Source organism: Salmo trutta, chromosome 17, assembly GCF_901001165.1.
Source record: "Salmo trutta chromosome 17, fSalTru1.1, whole genome shotgun sequence".
Lineage (NCBI taxonomy): Eukaryota > Metazoa > Chordata > Actinopteri > Salmoniformes > Salmonidae > Salmo > Salmo trutta.
Genome location: NC_042973.1, coordinates 696762 through 718889, shown reverse-complemented (window position 1 = coordinate 718889; position 22128 = coordinate 696762). Strand labels below are relative to the sequence as shown.

Genomic DNA, 22128 nt, shown 5'->3' with positions numbered 1-22128 from the left:
TAGAGATATAGATATAGATATACCCAGTGTATAGTGTAGGAGTCTGGGGTTAGAGATATAGATATAGATATATAGATATACCCAGTGTATAGTGTAGGAGTCTGGGGTTAGAGATATAGATATATAGATATACCCAGTGTATAGTGTAGGAGTCTGGGGTTAGAGATATAGATATATAGACATACCCAGTGTATAGTGTAGGAGTCTGGGGTTAGAGATATAGATATATAGATATACCCAGTGTATAGTGTAGGAGTCTGGGGTTAGAGATATAGATATATAGATATACCCAGTGTATAGTGTAGGAGTCTGGGGTTAGAGATATAGATATATATACCCAGTGTATAGTGTAGGAGTCTGGGGTTAGAGATATAGATATATATACCCAGTGTATAGTGTAGGAGTCTGGGGTTAGAGATATAGATATATATACCCAGTGTATAGTGTAGGAGTTTGGGGTTAGAGATATAGATATATAGATATACCAAGTGTTTAGTGTAGGATTCTACGGTTATAGATATAGATATATATACCCAGTGTATAGTGTAGGAATCTGGGGTTAGAGATATAGATATAGATATATATACCCAGTGTATAGTGTAGGAGTCTGGGGTTAGAGATATAGATATATAGATATACCCAGTGTATAGTGTAGGAGTCTGGAGTTAGAGATATAGATATATAGATATACCCAGTGTATAGTGTAGGAGTCTGGGGTTAGAGATATAGATATATAGATATACCCAGTGTATAGTGTAGGAGTCTGGGGTTAGAGATATAGATATATAGATATACCCAGTGTATAGTGTAGGAGTCTGGGGTTAGAGATATAGATATATATACCCAGTGTATAGTGTAGGAGTCTGGGGTTAGAGATATAGATATATATACCCAGTGTATAGTGTAGGAGTCTGGGGTTAGAGATATAGATATAGATATATAGATATACCAAGTGTATAGTGAAGGAGTCTGGGGTTAGAGATATAGATATAGATATATAGATATACCAAGTGTATAGTGAAAGAGTCTGGGGTTAGAGATATAGATATATAGATATACCCAGTGTATAGTGTAGGAGTCTGGGGTTAGAGATATAGATATATAGATATACCCAGTGTATAGTGTAGGAGTCTGGGGTGATCTTCTTGGTGTCGAGGAAGGAGCAGAGTTCTGGTTCGTGATACTGAAGCAGCAGTCTGTACAGGTGGAACGGACGGCCCTTCACTACACAGTCCCTGGACAAGAAGATGCACCGTTAGTTACACACAGGGTGTGTGTGTGTGTTCCTGTGTGTGTGTGGGTGTAACGTTAGTCATCTCTAAATTACAGTAAGTGTTACTATATAGTCATCATGTTTAGCATAGTATAATGTACAGTATGCATTAAGGTCTCTGTAATAGAATAAACATGGTATAAATTAATGTAGACATTAATACATGCATTTCTATAGCTTCCTACAAACGTACAATGGTGGGGGAGAGCCAAGATGGAGGCATTGGCTTCAACACAATGGTGGGGGAGAGCCAAGATGGAGGTGTTGGCTTCAACACAATGGTGGGGGAGAGCCAAGATGGAGGTGTTGGCTTCAACACAATGGTGGGGGAGAGCCAAGATGGAGGTGTTGGCTTCAACACAATCATCTAGATCAGGGTTTCCCAACCCACTCCTCGGCCCCAAGAAGTTTCACGTTTGTTTAACCCTAAACTGGTACACCTGATTTAATTAGTCAAAGGCTTGATGATTAGTTAACTAATTGAATCAGGTGTGCTAGTTGGGTTAAAACAGGAATGCGAAACGTCTGAGGGAAACCAGGATCTAGTGTCTACATCAGAGGAGGCTGCTGAGGGGAGGACGGCTCATACTAATGGCTGGAATGGAAACCATGTGTATGATCTATCCCGCCCCAGGCCTCCCGCCCCACCCAGGCCTCCCGCCCCACCCAGGCCTCCCGCCCCACCCAGGCCTCCCGCCCCAGGCCTCCTGCCCCAGGCCTCCTGCCCCAGGCATTACCACAAGCCCGTCCTCCACAATTAAGGTGTTAGCAACCTCCTGTGTTATACGGTGCCTTTGGAAAGTATTGAGACCCCTTGACTTTTTCCACATTTTGATACGTTACAGCCTTATTCTAAAATGTATTAGAGTTTTTCCCCTCATCCATCTACACATACAATACCCTATAATGGCAAAGCAAAAACAGCTTCAGAAACTTTTGCTAATTTATTACAAATAAAAACTGAAATATCATATTTACATAAGTATTCAGACCCTTTACTCAGTACTTTGTTGAAGCACCTTTGGCAGTGATTACAGCCTCGAGTCTTCTTGGGTATGACGCTACAAGCTTGGCACACCTGTATTTGGGGAATTTATCCAATTCTTCTCTGCATATCCTCTCAAGCTCTGTCAGGTTGGATGGGGAGCGTTGCTGCACAGTTATTTTCAGGTCTCTCCAGAGATGTTCGATCGGGTTCAAGTCTGGGCTCTGGCTGAGCCACTCAAGGATATTCAGAAACTTGTCCCGAAGACACTCCTGCGTTGTCTTGGCTGTGTGCTTGGGTCGTTGTCTTGTGGGAAGGTGAACCTTCACCCCAGTCTGGGTTCCCTAGCGCTCTGGAGCAGGTTTTCATCAATGATCTCTGTACTTTGCTCCGTTCATCTTTGCCTCGATCCTGACTAGTCTCCCAGTCCCTGAAAAACATCCCCACAGCATGATGCTGCCACCACCATGCTTCACTGTAGGGATGGTTCCAGGTTTCTTCCAGATGTGATGCTTGGCATTCAGGCCAAAGAGTTCAATCTTGGTTTCATCAGACCAGAGAATCTTGTTTCTAAATGGTCAGAGTCTTTTGGGGCCTTTTGGCAAACTACAAGCAGGCTGTCATGTGCCTTTTACTGAGGAGTGGCTTCCGTCTGGCCACTCTACCATAAAGGCCTGATTGGCGGAGTCCTGCAAAGATGGTTGTCCTTCTGGAAGGTTCTCCCATCTCACACAGATGAACTCTGGAGCTCTGTTAGAGTGACCATCGGGTTCTTGGTCACCTACTTGACCAAGGCCCTTTCCCCCGATTGCTCAGTTTGGCCGGGCGGCCAGCTCTAGGAAGAGTCTTGGTGGTTCCAAACTTCTTCCATTTAAGAATGATGGAGGCCACTGTGTTCTTGGGGACCTTCGATGCTGCAGACATTTTTTGGTATCCTTCCCCAGATCTGTGCCACAACACAATCCTGTCTCAGAGCTCTACGGACAATTCCTTCGACCTCATGGCCTTATATACACACCTTATATAGACAGGTGTGTGCCTTTTCCAGTCAACTGAATTTACCACAGGTGTACTCCAATCAACTTGTAGAAACATCTCAAAGATGATCAATGGAAACAGGATGCACCTGAGCTCAATTTCGAGTCTTATAGCAAAGGGTCTGAATACTTATGTAAATAAGTTATTTCTGTTTTTTATTTTCAATACATTTGCTAATTTCTAAAAACCTGTTTTTGGTTTGTCATTCTGGGTTATTGTGGGTAGATTGCTGAGGATTGTAGAGGTGTGTGTGTGTCTGTCCGTGGTATATATTTATTGTAGAGGTGTGTGTGTGTGTCTGTCCGTGGTATATATTTATTGTAGAGGTGTGTGTGTGTGTCTGTCCGTGGTATATATTTATTGTAGAGGTGTGTGTGTGTGTCTGTCCGTGGTATATATTTATTGTAGAGGTGTGTGTGTGTGTCTGTCCGTGGTATATATTTATTGTAGAGGTGTGTGTGTGTGTCTGTCCGTGGTATATATTTATTGTAGAGGTGTGTGTGTGTGTCTGTCCGTGGTATATATTTATTGTAGAGGTGTGTGTGTGTGTCTGTCCGTGGTATATATTTATTGTAGAGGTGTGTGTGTGTGTGTCTGTCCGTGGTATATATTTATTGTAGAGGTGTGTGTGTGTGTGTCTGTCCGTGGTATATATTTATTGTAGAGGTGTGTGTGTGTGTCTGTCCGTGGTATATATTTATTGTAGAGGTGTGTGTGTGTGTGTCTGTCCGTGGTATATATTTATTGTAGAGGTGTGTGTGTGTGTGTCTGTCCGTGGTATATATTTATTGTAGAGGTGTGTGTGTGTGTCTGTCCGTGGTATATATTTATTGTAGAGGTGTGTGTGTGTCTGTCCGTGGTATATATTTATTGTAGAGGTGTGTGTGTGTCTGTCCGTGGTATATATTTATTGTAGAGGTGTGTGTCTGTCCGTGGTATATATTTATTGTAGAGGTGTGTGTCTGTCCGTGGTATATATTTATTGTAGAGGTGTGTGTCTGTCTGTCCGTGATATATATTTATTGTAGAGGTGTGTGTGTGTGTCTGTCCGTGGTATATATTTATTGTAGAGGTGTGTGTCTGTCTGTCCGTGGTATATATTTATTGTAGAGGTGTGTGTGTGTCTGTCCGTGGTATATATTTATTGTAGAGAGGTGTGTGTGTGTCTGTCCGTGGTATATATTTATTGTAGAGGTGTGTGTGTGTCTGTCCGTGGTATATATTTATTGTAGAGGTGTGTGTGTGTCTGTCCGTGGTATATATTTATTGTAGAGGTGTGTGTGTGTCTGTCCGTGGTATATATTTATTGTAGAGGTGTGTGTGTGTGTCTGTCCGTGGTATATATTTATTGTAGAGGTGTGTGTGTGTGTCTGTCCGTGGTATATATTTATTGTAGAGGTGTGTGTGTGTGTCTGTCCGTGGTATATATTTATTGTAGAGGTGTGTGTGTGTCTGTCCGTGGTATATATTTATTGTAGAGGTGTGTGTCTGTTCGTGGTATATATTTATTGTAGAGGTGTGTGTGTGTCTGTCCGTGGTATATATTTATTGTAGAGGTGTGTGTGTGTGTGTGTCTGTCCGTGGTATATATTTATTGTAGAGGTGTGTGTGTGTGTCTGTCCGTGGTATATATTTATTGTAGAGGTGTGTGTGTGTCTGTCCGTGGTATATATTTATTGTAGAGGTGTGTGTGTGTCTGTCCGTGGTATATATTTATTGTAGAGGTGTGTGTGTGTCTGTCCGTGGTATATATTTATTGTAGAGGTGTGTGTGTGTCTGTCCGTGGTATATATTTATTGTAGAGGTGTGTGTGTGTCTGTCCGTGGTATATATTTATTGTAGAGGTGTGTGTGTGTCTGTCCGTGGTATATATTTATTGTAGAGGTGTGTGTGTGTCTGTCCGTGGTATATATTTATTGTAGAGGTGTGTGTGTGTGTCTGTCCGTGGTATATATTTATTGTAGAGGTGTGTGTGTGTCTGTCCGTGGTATATATTTATTGTAGAGGTGTGTGTGTGTCTGTTCGTGGTATATATTTATTGTAGAGGTGTGTGTGTGTCTGTCCGTGGTATATATTTATTGTAGAGGTGTGTGTGTGTCTGTCCGTGGTATATATTTATTGTAGAGGTGTGTGTGTGTGTCTGTCCGTGGTATATATTTATTGTAGAGGTGTGTGTGTGTCTGTCCGTGGTATATATTTATTGTAGAGGTGTGTGTCTGTTCGTGGTATATATTTATTGTAGAGGTGTGTGTCTGTTCGTGGTATATATTTATTGTAGAGGTGTGTGTCTGTCCGTGGTATATATTTATTGTAGAGGTGTGTGTCTGTCCGTGGTATATATTTATTGTAGAGGTGTGTGTCTGTCCGTGGTATATATTTATTGTAGAGGTGCGTGTCTGTCCGTGGTATATATTTATTGTAGAGGCGTGTCTCACCGTGGTATATATTTATTCATGATGGCATAGAAGCAGTTGTAGAGATCGGAGCGGGGCAGCTGCAGGCCCAGCAGGGGTTTGAGGAGGTGTGGCCAGGAGAGGTCAGGGGTGAAGGTGATGTTTCGGGACTTACAGTAGAACGTGATGACAGACTCTACGTCAGACACCATGTCACGCCCCTCCTCCTCCGCCACGCCCCCCAGCTGGTCTGGAGACAGGAAGCAGAGACACAGGGTCAGAGGTTAGAGGTCCTTACACTTAGCCTTCACTGTCAGGACAAAGACAGCATGGAAACAGAGTTTAGAAAAATCCTCCTGGAGCCATATGTATCAAGCCTCAGAGTAGGAGTGCTGATCTAGGATAAGATGACATGGACAGGGGGGACCTGATCCTAGACCAGCACTCCCACCATGAGACCTGATCCTAGACCAGCACTCCCACCATGAGACCTGATCCTAGACCAGCACTCCCACCATGCGACCTGATCCTAGACCAGCACTCCCACCATGAGACCTGATCCTAGACCAGCACTCCCACCATGCGACCTGATCCTAGACCAGCACTCCCACCATGCGACCTGATCCTAGACCAGCACTCCCACCATGAGACCTGATCCTAGACCAGCACTCCCACCATGAGACCTGATCCTAGACCAGCACTCCCACCATGAGACCTGATCCTAGACCAGCACTCCCACCATGCGACCTGATCCTAGACCAGCACTCCCACCATGAGACCTGATCCTATTCCAGCACTCCCACCATGCGACCTGATCCTAGACCAGCACTCCCACCATGAGACCTGATCCTAGACCAGCACTCCCACCATGAGACCTGATCCTAGACCAGCACTCCCACCATGAGACCTGATCCTAGACCAGCACTCCCACCATGAGACCTGATCCTAGACCAGCACTCCCACCATGAGACCTGATCCTAGACCAGCACTCCCACCATGAGACCTGATCCTATTCCAGCACTCCCACCATGCGACCTGATCCTAGACCAGCACTCCCACCATGAGACCTGATCCTATTCCAGCACTCCCACCATGCGACCTGATCCTAGACCAGCACTCCCACCATGAGACCTGATCCTAGACCAGCACTCCCACCATGAGACCTGATCCTAGACCAGCACTCCCACCATGCGACCTGATCCTAGACCAGCACTCCCACCATGAGACCTGATCCTATTCCAGCACTCTCACCATGAGACTGGATACATATGGCCCCAAGGCTAATTATGACTATCCAGCAGAGAACATTTCAAGCAAATGTGTCTTGTAGAAATTGATTGAAATAAGATACTAGTAAACAAGATGCCAAAGAAAGGTCTCAGGATTGATTATTCAACCCACTAGAACATTCTCTCCCTCAGTTTGTCTCTCTTCACTGTGGCACCATGTGCTAGCCTACTCCTGGAGGTAAGGCCTGGGGCTTTTCTGGGCTCAGTGACCCATGAAAGGCTGCCTTTTCTGGGCTGAGCCCTGGAGCAGTCTCCATGTCCGTTCTGCTGCCTAACCCGCCCTGCTATCAGGCAGAGAAAGAACTGTGCAAAGCTGATGACAGCTGACAGTTTCTGCATAAGACCCAAACTGTATGAGAACCCAGCGTGTGTTCGGCCTTGTGTTTCTATTGTCTATTCTCAGCATTACCGACCTCGCTCCAGAAGACAGCATTACTGACCTCGCTCCAGAAGACAGCATTACTGACCTCGCTCCAGAAGACAGCATTACTGACCTCGCTCCAGAAGACAGCATTACTGACCTCGCTCCAGAAGACAGCATTACTGACCTCGCTCCAGAAGACAGCATTACTGACCTCGCTACATAAGACAGCATTACTGACCTCGCTACATAAGACAGCATTACTGACCTCGCTCCAGAAGACAGCATTACTGACCTCGCTCCAGAAGACAGCATTACTGACCTCGCTACATAAGACAACATTACTGACCGAGCTACATAAGACAACATTACTGACCGAGCTACAGAAGACAGCATTACTGACCGAGCTACAGAAGACAGCATTACTGACCGAGCTACAGAAGACAGCATTACTGACCGAGCTACAGAAGACAGCATTACTGACCGAGCTACAGAAGACAGCATTACTGACCGAGCTACAGAAGACAGCATTACTGACCGAGCTACAGAAGACAGCATTACTGACCGAGCTACAGAAGACAGCATTACTGACCGAGCTACAGAAGACAGCATTACTGACCGAGCTACAGAAGACAGCATTACTGACCGAGCTACAGAAGACAGCATTACTGACCGAGCTATGCAAGAAAAACAATTATCCATCCTATGAAGTGTGTAATATAATAGGTGTAATATAATATACACTGAACAGAAATGTAAAGTGTTGGTCCCATGTTTCATGAGCTGAAATAAAAGATGCCAGAAATGTTCCATACGCACAAAAAGCTTATTTCAAATGTTGTGCACAAATTTGTTTACATCCCTGTTAGTGAGCATTTCTCCTTTTCCAAAATAATCCATTCACCTGACATGTGTGGCACATCAAGAAGCTGATTAAACAGCATGATCATTACACAGGTGCACCTTGTGCTGGGGACAATAAAAGGCAACTTTTAAATGTGCAGTTTTGTCACACGACACAATGCCACAGATGTCTCGTTTTGAGGGAGAGTGTAATTGGCATGCTGACTGCAGGAATGTCCACCAGAGCTGTTGCCAGAAAATGTAATGTTAATTTCTCTACCATAAGCCGCCACCAACGTCATTTTAGAGAATTTGGCAGTACATCCAATCAGCCTCACAACCGCAGACCACATGTATGGCGTCGTGTGGGCGGGCAGTTTGCTGATGTCAACGTTGTGAACAGAGTGCCCCATGGTGGCGGTGGGGTTATGGTATGGACAGGCATAAACTACAGACAACAAACACAATTGCATTTTATCGATGGCAATTTGAATGCACCGAGATCCTGAGGCCCATTGTCGTACCATTCATCCGCCACCATCACCTCATGTTTCAGCATGATAATGCACGGCCCCATATCGCAAGGATCTGTACAGCTGAAAATGTCCCAGTTCTTCCATGGCCTGCACACTGACCATTGAGCATGTTTGGGATGCTCTGGGTCGACGTATATGACAGCAAGCTGCAGTTCCTGCCAAAATCCAGCAACTTCACACAGCCATTGAAGAGGAGTGGGACAACATTCCACAGGCCACAATCAGCAGCCTGATCAACTCTACGTGAAGGAGATGTGTTGTGCTGCATGAGGCAAATGGTGGTCACACCAGATACTGACTGGTTCTCTGATCCACACCCTACCTTTTATAAAGGTATCTGTGACCAACAGATGCATATCTGTATTCCCAGTCATGTGAAATCCATAGATTAGGGCCTAATTAATTTATTTCAATTGACTGTTGTCCTTAAAAGAACTGTAACTCAGAACAATCTTTGAAATTGTTGCATATTTTTGTTTCAGTATATAAACAAACAGTGCCTTGGGAAAGTATTCAGACCCCTTGACTTTCTCCACATTTTGTTACGTTACAGCCTTATTCTAAAATGTATTTAACAAAAAAAAAAATCCTCAGCAATCGGCACACAATACCCAATAATGACAAAGTGAATACAGGTTTTTAGAAATGAATTAGAATTCTAAAATAAAACAAATTCAAATCAAATGTATTTATAAAGCCCTTCTTACATCAGCTGATATCTCAAAGTGCTGTACAGAAACCCAGCCTAAAACCCCAAACAGCAAGCAATGCAGGTGTAGAAGCACGGTGGCTAGGAAAAACTCCCTAGAAAGGCAGAAACAGAAATACCTTGTTTACATAAGTATTCAGACCCTTTGCTAAGAGACTCAAAATTGAGCTCAGGTGCATCCTGTTTCCATTGATCATCCTTGAGATGTTTCTACAACTTGATTGGAGTCCACCTGTGGTAAATGAAATTGATTGGACATGATTTGGAAAGGCACACACCTGTCTATATAAAGGTCCCACAGTTGACAGTGCATGTCAGAGCAAAAACCAAGCCATGAGGTCGAAGGAATTGTCCGTAGAGCTCTGAGACAGGATTGTGTTGTGGCACAGATCTGGGGAAGGGTACCAAAATATTTCTGGAGCATTGTAGGTCCCCAAGAACACAGTGGCCTCCATCATTCTGAAATGGAAGAAGTTTGGAACCACCGAGACTTTACCTACAGCTGGCCGCCCGGCCAAACTGAGCAATCGGGAGAGAAGGGCCTTGGTCATGGAGGTGACCAAGAACCCGATGGTCATTCTGACAGAGCTCCAGAGTTCTTCTGTGGAGATGGGAGAACCTTCCAGAAGGACAACCGTCTATGCAGCACTCCGCCAATCAGGCCTTTACGTAGAGTGGTCAGATGGAAGCCACTTCTCAGTAAAAGACACAAGACAGCCCGCTTGGCGTTTGCCAAAAGGCCCCAAAAGACTCTGATCATGAGAAACAAGATTCTCTGGTCTGATGAAGCCAGGATTGAACTCTTTGGTCTGAATGCCAAGCGTCACGTCTGGAGGAAACCTGGAACCATCCCTACGGTGAAGCATGGTGGTGGCAGCATCATGCTGTGGGGATGTTTTTCAGCGGCAGGGACTGGGATACTAGTCAGGATCAAGGGAAAGATGAACAGAGCAAAGTACAGAGAGATCCTTGATGACAACCTGCTCCAGAGAGCTCAGGACCTCAGACTGGGGCGAAGGTTCACCTTCCAACAGGACAACGACCCTAAGCACACAGCCTAGACAACGAACTTATGGCTTTGGGACAAGTCTCTGAATGTCCATGACTTTCCCAGCCAGAGCCCAAACTTGAACCTGATCGAACATCTCTGGAGACCTGAAAATAGCTTTGCAGCGACGCACCACATCCAACCTGACAGAGCTTGAGAGGATCTGCAGAGAAGAATGGGAGAAAGTCCCCAAATACAGGCGTGCCAAGCTTGTAGCGTCATACCCAAGAAGACTCGAGGCTGTAATCACTGCCAAAGGTGCTTCAACAAAGTACTGAGTAAAGGGTCTGAATACTTATGTAAAATGTAATATATATATATATATATTACATTTTACATAAGTATTCAGACCCCTATATATATATATATATATATATAATTTTTTTTAAAATAATTTAGCAAAAATGTCTTTGCTTTGTCATTATGGGGTATTGTGTGTAGATGAGGGAAAAAAATTATTTAATACATTTTAGAATAAGGCTGTAACGTAACAATGTGCAAAAAGTCAAGGGGTCTGAATACTTTCCGTAGGCACTGTATATACAGGACCAATCAAAAGTTTGGACACCTCATTCCAGGGTTTTTCTTTCTTTTTATTCTGTTTTCTACATTGTAGAATAATAGTGAAGACATCAAAACTATGAAATAACACATATGGAATCATGTAGTAACCAAAAAAGTGTTAAAGAAATCAAAATATCTTCCACAGGAAAGGAAGACCCAGAGTTACCTCTGCTGCAGAGGATAAGTTCATTAGAGTTACCAGCCTCAGAAATTGCAGCCTAAATAAATGCTTCACAGAGTTCAAGTAACAGACACATCTCAACATCAACTGTTCAGAGGAGACTGTGAATCAGACCTTCATGGTCGAATTGCTACAAAGAAACCACTACTAAAGGACACCAATAAGAAGAAGAGACTTGTTTGAGCCGAGAAACACCAGCAATGGACATTAGACCGGTGGAAATCTGGTTTGCGCTTAGTGGGACTATCATTTGTTTTTTGACAGGACAATGACCCAACACACCTCCAGGCTGTGTAAGGGCTATTTCACCAAGAAGGAGAGTGATGAGTGCTGCATCAGATGACCTGCCCTCCACAATCACCCGATCTCAACCCAATTGAGATGGTTTGGGATGAGTTGGACCGCAGAGTGAAGGAAAAGCAGCCAATAAGTGCTCAGCATATGTGGGAACTCCTTCAAGGCTGTTGGAAAAGCATTCCAGGTAAAGCTGGTTGAGAGAATGCCAAGAGTGTGCGAAGCTGTTATCAAGGCAAAGGGTGGCTATTTTTAAGAAACTAAAATCTGAAATATATTTTGATTTGTTTAACACTTTTTTGGTTACTACATGAATCCATGTGTTATTTCATAGTTTTGATGTCTTCACTATTATTTTACAATGTAGAAAATAGTCAAATTAAAGGAAGAAACCTTGAATGAGTCGGTGTGTCCAAACTTTTGACTGGTACTGTGTGTATGTGTATGTGTATGTGTATGTATGTGTGTGTGTGTGTGTGTGTGTGTGTGTGTGTGTGTGTGTGTGTGTGTGTGTGTGTGTGTGTGTGTGTATGTATATATATATATAACGTAGATACTGTATGTAACAGTCACTCACCAATAAGCTGCTGGCAGCGGGTGTGTATAAGGGCCTGTTCTGGAAGATCCAGGACTCCATCCCACGAGGACAGACTGTCTCCTTTACCTGCCACATTCAGCGCAATCTGACAAAACACACCAACTAGTTAGTAGCTAACAGACAGGACCAGATCATCAGTTAGTAACTAACAGTTACTCCAACACACAGGAGGAGACAGACTGGGAAACTACTGAGAACCACTGATGGCCCAGAGTTGTTCCCGGCCACTGATGGCCCAGAGTTGTTCCCGGCCACTGATGGCCCAGAGTTGTTCCCGGTCAGGTAAACCTCCTGGCTCTAGCTATGAGACATGCTCAGTCGTCAGTCTATGCTAGTCTTCTGTTCTCCTCAGAAGCAGCTAATCAACAGTGGAGTGTCTGCTAACTTTGGGGGTCAACAAACCAATTATCAGCTAAACAGATTAGAGATGTCCCCCCCTCCCTAGTCCCTCACCCTGACCCCCCCACCCTCTGACCCCCCCCCCTCCCTAGTCCCTCACCCTGACCCCCCCACCCTCTGACCCCCCCCCCCCTCCCTGGTCCCTCACCCTGACCCCCCCTCCCTAGTCCCTCACCCTGACCCCCCCTCCCTGGTCCCTCACCCTCCCTCCCTAGTCCCTCACCCTGACCCCCCCCCCTCCCTAGTCCCTCACCCTGACCCCCCCTCCCTGGTCCCTCACCCTGACCCCCCCTCCCTGGTCCCTCACCCTGACCCCCCCCCTCCCTAGTCCCTCACCCTGACCCCCCCTCCCTGGTCCCTCACCCTGACCCCCCCTCCCTGGTCCCTCACCCTGACCCCCCCTCCCTAGTCCCTCACCCTGACCCCCCCTCCCTGGTCCCTCACCCTGACCACCCCCACACCCCTCCCATTCCATCCCTGGTCTAATTCCTCCCCCTCTGTTACGGTAGGCCGAACTCACGACCCCTGATCTAGCTCACCTTCCACAGCTTGGCTCTCTGCTGGGCCGGTAGCTCCTGAACTCGAACACCCCCCCCGGCCTCTCCCCCATCCAGCCCCAGACCTCCCCCCAGCTCCCCCTGTAGGTCCATCTCTAGCTCCAGGTCAGAGCCTCCAGAGTCCAGGGCCTCAGCCAGATCCTGATCCCTGCAGGACAGAGAAACAGCAACACTATCAGAACGACATCTAACGCCTATAGAACACACATTTTATTAAGGCAACGTTGCAAGACAGGACAGAGAACAATACAGGACAGGTCAGAAAGCAAGAGAAAACAGGACAGACAGCAACACAGGACAGACAGCAACACAGGACAGCTCAGAGAACAAGACAGGACAGCTCAGAGAACAAGACAGGACAGCTCACAGAGCAACAAAGGACAGGTCACAGAGCAAGACAGGACAGGTCACAGAGCAACAAAGGACAGGTCAGACAGCAACAAAGGACAGGTCAGACAGCAACAAAGGACAGGTCAGACAGCAACAAAGGACAGGTCAGACAGCAACAAAGGACAGGTCAGACAGCAACAAAGGACAGGTCAGACAGCAACAAAGGACAGGTCAGACAGCAGCAAAGGACAGGTCAGACAGCAACAAAGGACAGGTCAGAGAGACAAACACTGTTTAACCCCTACATTTTTCAGCAACGTCAATAACACTTTAATACTGATATGCTATTTGTTTGACTGCTGTTTCATCTGTACACAGGGCTTTTTCAAATGCCACGAGGACGAGTCTATTTCTGTCACCACTGAGCATCAAACACATTCTCATGTAAATCAAAGCATCGGCCACACCTGAACATTCAGTTTACAGCTTGTGTCTGTCTCACTGCTAGCCAACAGATAAACACTTTACTGCTGTCACATTAAACGAGATGACAAGGGATTGGTGGGATCTCTTTCATATAGTAACTGATAGGTGTTGCAATCTGATAATACGATAGGGTAAGCAGCTCAACAGAACAAGAGGAGAGTGGTCAGAGTCCCCTGCTGTTACCATGGTATCCAGGCTGTCTGACCCTAGCAGTAGTAAGGCTAAGCTAGAAACAGTAGGCTACATTGACTTCCTGTATCAAATATGGTCTGCAGTAACTAACAGGTGTTGGAATCTGATAATATGATAGGCATTTGTATTTATTATAGATCCCAACAAATCTTCCTGGGGTTTCGACAAAACTTAGGCATTTTATACAATTTTAAAAACAGGTCAGACACCTGACTGAACAGTAGTCCAGGCGCGACAAAACCAGGGCCTGTAGGACCTGCCTTGTTGATATTGTTGTTAAGAAGGCAGAAACCAGGGCCTGTAGGCAGAAACCAGGGCCTGTAGGACCTGCCTTGTTGATAGTGTTGTTAAGAAGGTAGAAACTAGGGCCTGTAGGACCTGCCTTGTTGATAGTGTTGTTAACATTTTACATTTACATTTTAGTCATTTAGCAAACGCTCTTATCCAGAGCGACTTACAGTAGTGAATGCATACATTTCATTTCATGCATTTAAAAAAAAATTATAATTGTACTGGCCCCCCGTGGGAATTGAACCCACAACCCTGGCGTTGCACACACCATGCTAGCGTTGCAAACACCATGCTCTACCAACTGAGCCACAGGGAAGACTCAAGAAGGCAGAGCAGCGCTTTATTATGGACAGATTTCTCCCCATCTTAGCTACTGTTGTATCAATATGTTTTGACCATGACAGTTTACAATCCAGGGTTACTCCAAGCAATTTAGTCACCTCAACTTGCTCAATTTCCACATAATTTATTACAAGATTTAGTTGAGGTTTAGGGTTTAGTGAATGATTTGTCCCAAATACAATGCTTTATAAATATTTAGGACTCTTAATCCTTGACACCCACTCTGAAACTAACGGCAGCGCTTTGTTAAGTGTTGCAGTCAATTCAGTCGCTGTAGTAGCTGACGTGTATAGTGTTGAGTCATCCGCATACATAGACACTCTGGCTTTCCTCAAAGCCAGTGGCAATTCATTAGTAAAGATTGAAAAAAGTTAGGGGCCTAGACAGCTGCCCTGGGGAATTCCTGATTCTACCTGGACTATGTTTGAGAGGCTTCCGTTAAAGAACACCCTCTGTGTTCTGTTAGACAAGTAACTTCTTATCCACATCATAGCAGGGGGTGTAAAGCCATAACAGATACATTTTTCAATCAGCAGACTATGATAGATAATGTCAAAAGCTGCACTGAAGACAGCCACACAATCTTTTTATCATCAATTTCTCTCAGCTGACCAATCAGCCTGTTACCAACTCTTAGTAAACTTCTGGGGGAAAAAATGGTGTTTGACCAGATACAATGCTAACAGACTTTTAGCACGCATATAGGGAAGGACATTCAACAAGCACTGCAGTTACACAAATGACTGATGATCAGTCATCAGTTTTTTCCAGAAGTTTATTAATGGTTGGTAACAGGCTGATTGGTCGGCTATTTGAGCCAGTAAAGGGGGCTTTACTATTCTTGGGTAGCAGAATGACTTTAACTTCCCTCCAGGCCTGAGGGCACACGCTATCTAATAGGCTTAAATGAAAGATGTGGCAAATAGGAGTGGCAATATTGTCCGCTATTATCCTCAGTAATTTTCCATCCAAGTTGTCGGACCCCGGTGGATTGTCATTATTGATAGACAACAATCATTATTTCACCTCTTCCACACTAAGTTCACAGAATTAAGAAATTACAATTCTTGTCTTTCATAATTTGGTCAGATATACTTGGATGTGTAGTGTCAGCATTTGTTGCTGGCATGTCATCCCTGAGTCTGCTAATCTTGCCAATGAAAAAGTCATTAAAGTAGTTGGCAATATCAGTGGGTTTTGTGATAAATGAGCATCTGATTCAATGAATGATGGAGTGGAGTTCGCCTTTTTAACCAGAATGTAATTTTAGGTGCTCCACAGCTTTTTACTATCATTCATTTTGTTTCATAGTATAGTTTAGTTTGATTTCTTAATTTGCAGTACATTTGCCAATCAGTTACTTTCATTTACTTTTACCAGACTTACTTTCCATACCTTTTGCCTCATTCCTCTCAACTAGAGGTCGACCGATTATGATTTTTCAATGCCGATACCAATTATTGGAGGATTGCGAAGAGCTGCTGGCAAAACGCACAAAAGTGCTGTTTGAATGAATGCTTACGAGCCTGCTGCTGCCTACCACCGCTCAGTCAGACTGCGCTATCAAATCATAGACTTAATTATAATATAATAAACACACAGAAATATGAGCCTTAGGTTATTAACATGGTCGAATCCGGAAACTATCATCTCGAAAACAGAACGTTTTTTCTTTCAGTGAAATACGAAACCGTTCCGTATTTTATCTAATGGGTGGCATCCATAAGTCTAAATATTCCTGTTACATTGCACAACTTTCAATGTTATGTCATAATTACGTAAAATTCTGGCAAATGAGTTCACAACGAGCCAGGCGGCCCAAACTGTTGCATATACCCTGACTCTGCATGCAATGAACGCAAGAGAAGTGACACAATTTCATGTTAGCAGGCAATATTAACTAAATATGCAGGTTTAAAAATACATACTTGTCTATTGATTTTAAAGAAAGGCATTGATGTTTATGGTTAGGTACATTGGTGCAACGACAGTGCTTTTTTCGCAAATGCGCCGTTTGTCGAAGTAGGCTGTGATTCGATGAGAAATTAACAGGCACCGCATCGATTATGGCAACGTAGGACACGTTAGATAAACTAGTAATATCATCAACCATGTGTAGTTAACTAGTGATTATGTTAAAATTGATAGTTTTTTATAAGATAAGTTTAATGCTAGCTAGCAACTTACCTTGGCTTCTTGCTGCCCTCGCGTAACAGGTAGTCAGCCTGCCATGCAGGCTCCTCGTGGAGTGCAATGTAAGGCAGGTGGTTAGAGCGTTGGACTAGTAGCCGGAAGGTTGAAAAAACGAATCCCACCTGAACAAGGCAGTTAACCCCCGTTCCTAGGCGGTCATTGAAAATAAGAATGTGTTCTTAATCTGACTTGCCTAGTTAAATAAAGGTTTAAAAAAGATATATATTATTTAAAAACGGCTAATCGGTGGCCAAAAATACCGATTGTTATGAAAACTTGAAATCGGCCGTAATTAAATCGGCCATTCCGATTAATCGGTCGACCTCTTCAACAGACACAACCAGTCCTCGTGATTCCCCTCCCTGTTACAACAGACACAACCAGTCCTCGTGATTCCCCTCCCTGTTACAACAGACACAACCAGTCCTCGTGATTCCCCTCCCTGTTACAACAGACACAACCAGTCCTCGTGATTCCCCTCCCTGTTACAACAGACACAACCAGTCCTCGTGATTCCCTCCCTGTTACAACAGACACAACCAGTCCTCATGATTCCCTCCCTGTTACAACAGACACAACCAGTCCTTATTAGCAGTGATTTCCTGCCTGAGACTGTGTCTCTGTTCTCCCTGCTCATGAACAGTGTCTTTGTAACCACATAACTAATGACCAGGAAGGAAGGATACTGAAATGAATGGATTAACCAGGGCTCATTCTATGTGAAAGGTAGCCCAAGAAGTTCTCTTAAGGAGTCTACCGTTATTTCCTAAGGTACAAGGACCTTATACGTTCTTTTCAGAGGTAAACTGGCTTTGGCAGACAAATTCTCCATCTAAACGTGAACGAATTCTCAATTGTGATACGATTCTAGAAACATAAAGCCCTTTAATTTCATATCAAAATCATTTCACAATGCTAAATAAAACACTTACCGTACACCAGTGGTGTTGACATTAGGGAGGGAGATGTTTTCATGGCCTGATATTATTATTACAGAATATTGGATGACTGTCATTCATATTCAGATCAAATCTGATTGTATTAGGTCACATGCTAAACAACAGGTGTAGACTAACAGAGAAATGCTGACGGGCCCTTCTCAACAATGCAGAGATACAAAATAGAGAAATAATAGAAAAGGCAAAACGTGTAATAATAAAAGCAATTATTCCTCCACAATGAGGAACAATAACATGGCTATATACATGGGGTACCAGTACAGAGTCGATGTACAGGGGTATGGGGTAATAACATGGCTATATACATGGGGTACCAGTACAGAGTCCATGTACAGGGGTATGGGGTAATAACATGGCTATATACACGGGGTACCAGTACAGAGTCCATGTACAGGGGTATGGGGTAATAACATGGCTATATACATGGGGTACTAGTACAGAGTCGATGTACAGGGGTATGGGGTAATAACATGGCTATATACATGGGGTACCAGTACAGAGTTGATGTACAGGGGTATGGGGTAATAACATGGCTATATACATGGGGTACCAGTACAGAGTCGATGTACAGGGGTATGGGGTAATAACATGGCTATATACACGGGGTATCAGTACAGAGTCCATGTACAGGGGTATGAAGTAATTGAGCTCAATGCATCAGTGATCAGTTCAGGCTACTACATGATACTCAAATTGTCCCTGTACCCATCTTGAAGTTGCTACAACCTAGCCTGTGAGTGAATGTTTATAACATAACGCAGGTCCAGAGACAAGTTGGAGTGATCAAGGTGACAGACGGTGACACATTCAATACCACCTTGCACACTCTTACCTGCATCTAGCTGATCTGGGGTGTAATCATTAGAGCAAGTGTTAGAACAAGTGTTTCTATTGGACATATTCTGGCAGGTCCATCCCCGTTTCGTTTGCTTTCATTTAACAAACGTTTTGCAACAGAATCAGCAGAATGAGTACAGCCCTGATCATAGCAACCACATACAGCATTATCACTTTGCGTGTTGTATAATTCCTTCTCACATCTACGCGCTCTCCTCCGCTCACCTTTTCCCTTCGCTTGTGCACAACACAAAAGTTGTCTGTGACCAGGTGCAAAAAGCCTCTCCTAGCCAAACCTTTGTATCATAACTGCTAACCGCTACACAGCTTACAACATTGTCAGCGTATTAACGTTATACTCCACAAACTAGAACTAACGTGTTAGTAAACCCACAATCCAATCCTGTGTACAATCATGCAGTAGTGTACAGGAAGCAGTTTATCAGTTATGCCGGCGGGCCCCGGGGGGCAATACACTTCTAAAACCGAACGCTTACCTTGACTTGGAAGAGTTCCAGTGTTAGATAGCCTAATTATTTCTCACTAGCTTATTCATCCGTTGTCATGTCAAACAACAATGTACTCAAGGCGCTTCTCCCACTACATTCCAACTATAGAATTATAAATCACTATATTTCCATGATTCACCAATTCACTAGTCCTAGGTGTTTGCCCATACCATGCTGCGTGGTAGAGTGTGAAAATGGGTTAGTGCAGGAAATGCAGAAATGTATGAAAATGCAGAAAATGATTTTTGCTTTGAGTTGGATTGAACCGTATAAATGGAGAAAGGCCCATTGAAATCACTATAATTGATGTGTGATTGTCCACCAGACGCGATCAGGACACGCAGGTTGAAATATCAAAACGAACTCTGAACCAACTATATTCATTTGGGGACGGGTTGAAACACATGAAACGTTCATGGACATTTAGCTAGCTAGCATGCTGTTGCTAGCTAATTTGTCTTGGGATATAAACTTTGGGTTGTTATTTTACCTGAAATGCACAAGGTCCTCTACTCCGCCAATTAATCCACAGATAAAAGGGTAAACCGAGTTATTTTCTAGTAATCTCTCATCCTCCTTCTTCTTTGGACTTTATATGGCGGTTGGCAACCTACTTTAAGGTGCATTACCACCACCAACTGGACTGGAGTGTGGACCTCAGTTCATCTTTCAATCACCTACATGGGTATATGCTCCTAACAACCAATGAGGAGATGGGAGAGGAAGGACTTGCAGTGCATCAAGCATCACAAATAGAACCAAGTTCTATTTTAGCGCCTGGCAACGCAGACGCGCATGAGCAGTGAGGGTGCAATGATTGAATAACACGCATGGGTAAATTTATTTTACAACGCGAGCGGTGTGGTCAGCACGTTAGAGATGTCGACGATGAGTATGATGTGTCTGGTCTCTAACGCCGCATTCAAAACAATTGGGAACTCTGAAAAATACGAGGACAAATCATGACATCAGTGATCTTCAGGTCAGGAATTCAGAGCTCTAGAAAGAGGACCGAGTTAAATTTTTCCCCCCAGTCGGGCTCGTCCCCCCGAGTTCCCTGTTGTTTTGAACGTGGCGCAAAGCAGAGGAAGGTCCAATTCAAAATCAATTGGACAGCTCTGCATGCATTATAATGTAGAAATACATTCATTATTCACCAAATATGGAGTGTCACTGAGCAACCATCTTCATTTAGAGCCCATTACGGTGGGAACGTACTTAAAAAAAAAAGGTATTAAGGAAACAAAAAAAATGATCTATTTGCCACCTCCAATTACTGCCAGACTTCACTCATTACTGCCACACAGGTCGGAAGTCTACAACAGGTCAATACATTGGAGGACCTTAAGAGGCATTGTTTCAGTTGCTTGTATATTTTTTTAATTCACCTTTATTTAACTAGGCAAGTCAGTTATTAAGAACAATTCTTATTTACAATGATGGCCTACCTCGGCCAAATCCGGAAAATGTTGGGCTAATTGTGCGCCGCCCTATGAGACTCCCAATCACGGCCAAATGTGATACTGCCTCTTGCACTGAGATGCAGTGCCTTATACCGCTGCGCCACTCAGAAGCCCAAAATGTATACCTTTTTTTTGAAGTACATACCAGCCGTGATGGGAATAAATTAAGATTGTTGCTCAGCAAAACTCCATATTGCAGAGCTGTCTAATGGGAGTTTGAATCGGAACTTCGTGGGCGTTAGAGACCAGACACGTCACACACATTCAGACATCTCTAGCTGCTTTCAAGACAACTAGAAACTCGGAAATAACCGAGGTCAAATCATGACGTCGGTGATCTTCAGGTTGAAATGTCATAGGTCTATAAAGATGCCCGAGTTCCCGACGTCACGTTCAAAACACATTTTTCTAGTCGGAGCTGTTTCCCCCCCCCCCCCCCCCCCCCCCCGAGTTCCCAGTTGTTTTGAACGCACTAAAATCGGAGATTTCCGTGTTCCCAGTTGTTTTGAACGCGGCATAACGCATAGCTACTGGGGCAGCCAGAACCTCACTTCACAGCCATCAGGACAACTTTGATGATAGGGGATGAGTGGCTACTGTTGACAATAAGAACAAAAAGCTAATCCATAACATCTCGAGTCTGCAGCTGGCTAGCTAGCTAGCTAACGTTAGCAATATTTACACATCAAAACCCTCAACAATACCAGCAGTGTTGCTCAGGAATGACAACATTAGTTGTTGTTGAAACTAGCTAGCATTGTAAACAATGGTTATCGAATTGCCTAGCTACTTTTTTTGTGAAAGCCTACATAGGCTAACTAACGTTAGCCGGGATGTTTCAGAGGAGAGCATCCGGCTAGTAGCTAATCGATATAGTCCAAAACCATCATCATCCCAAAACGGAAACGTACTTTCCCAGATTTTAACGTAGCTAACAAATATTGTTTTATATTCTGAAAATACTGATTCAACTGATGTCATAAGTATCTGTGACAACAGTGATAATTATATTAAATCTTACCAGCTGCCTTCAAGAACTTCCTCCACTGCATCCGCCATTGCTGTGTTGACGTCAACGTCAAAATTGCCGTCCAGAAGAGCACGGAGAGGATTCGATTAATGCCCCGGACCTTCCCAGGATGAACTCGGTTAGCCTTCGTTTTGGAACCGGGCTGCCTACGGGCAATGAGCCAGCCTGCTAGGGTCCCCGTTTTGGCAGACGGCGAAGTCGCCTCAAAACAAAAGTGATGTAGGTTAAGTATGTCGAAAAATTAGTACGATTCTGTGTTTTCACATGTAAAAGTATTGCTTCTGATAAGCATGCTTTATCTGACAATGAAAACAAAACTATATTTTAATGAAAATATGTTTCTGAGCGATGCATCAGGCTAAGTTTTTGACAACATGACCCAGCAGCGCAGTGTTCGATTTGAGAATGCGCTCCTCCCTCACAGCTTC

At 44.1% G+C, this 22128-nt stretch overlaps 1 protein-coding gene across 4 annotated transcripts in view; it reads right to left on the bottom strand.

Annotated features, from left to right (window-relative positions):
* Positions 1-21773, bottom strand: part of tbc1d23 (TBC1 domain family, member 23) — a 58291-nt gene extending 36518 nt beyond the window's left edge. For 2 of the 4 annotated variants that reach the window (XM_029695322.1, XM_029695323.1), the window contains exons 1-5: positions 21692-21773; positions 13051-13216; positions 12092-12197; positions 5732-5939; positions 1112-1235 (exon numbers count right to left, since the gene is read on the bottom strand). In XM_029695322.1, the coding sequence (XP_029551182.1) occupies positions 1112-1235; positions 5732-5939; positions 12092-12197; positions 13051-13216; positions 21692-21729 (642 nt within the window). In that variant the 5' untranslated portion in view covers positions 21730-21773. The remainder of the gene's footprint in view (positions 1-1111; positions 1236-5731; positions 5940-12091; positions 12198-13050; positions 13217-21691) is intronic. The other 2 variants (XM_029695324.1, XM_029695325.1) reach the window with 1 other exon arrangement.
* Between the last annotated feature and the right edge of the window lie 355 nt (positions 21774-22128).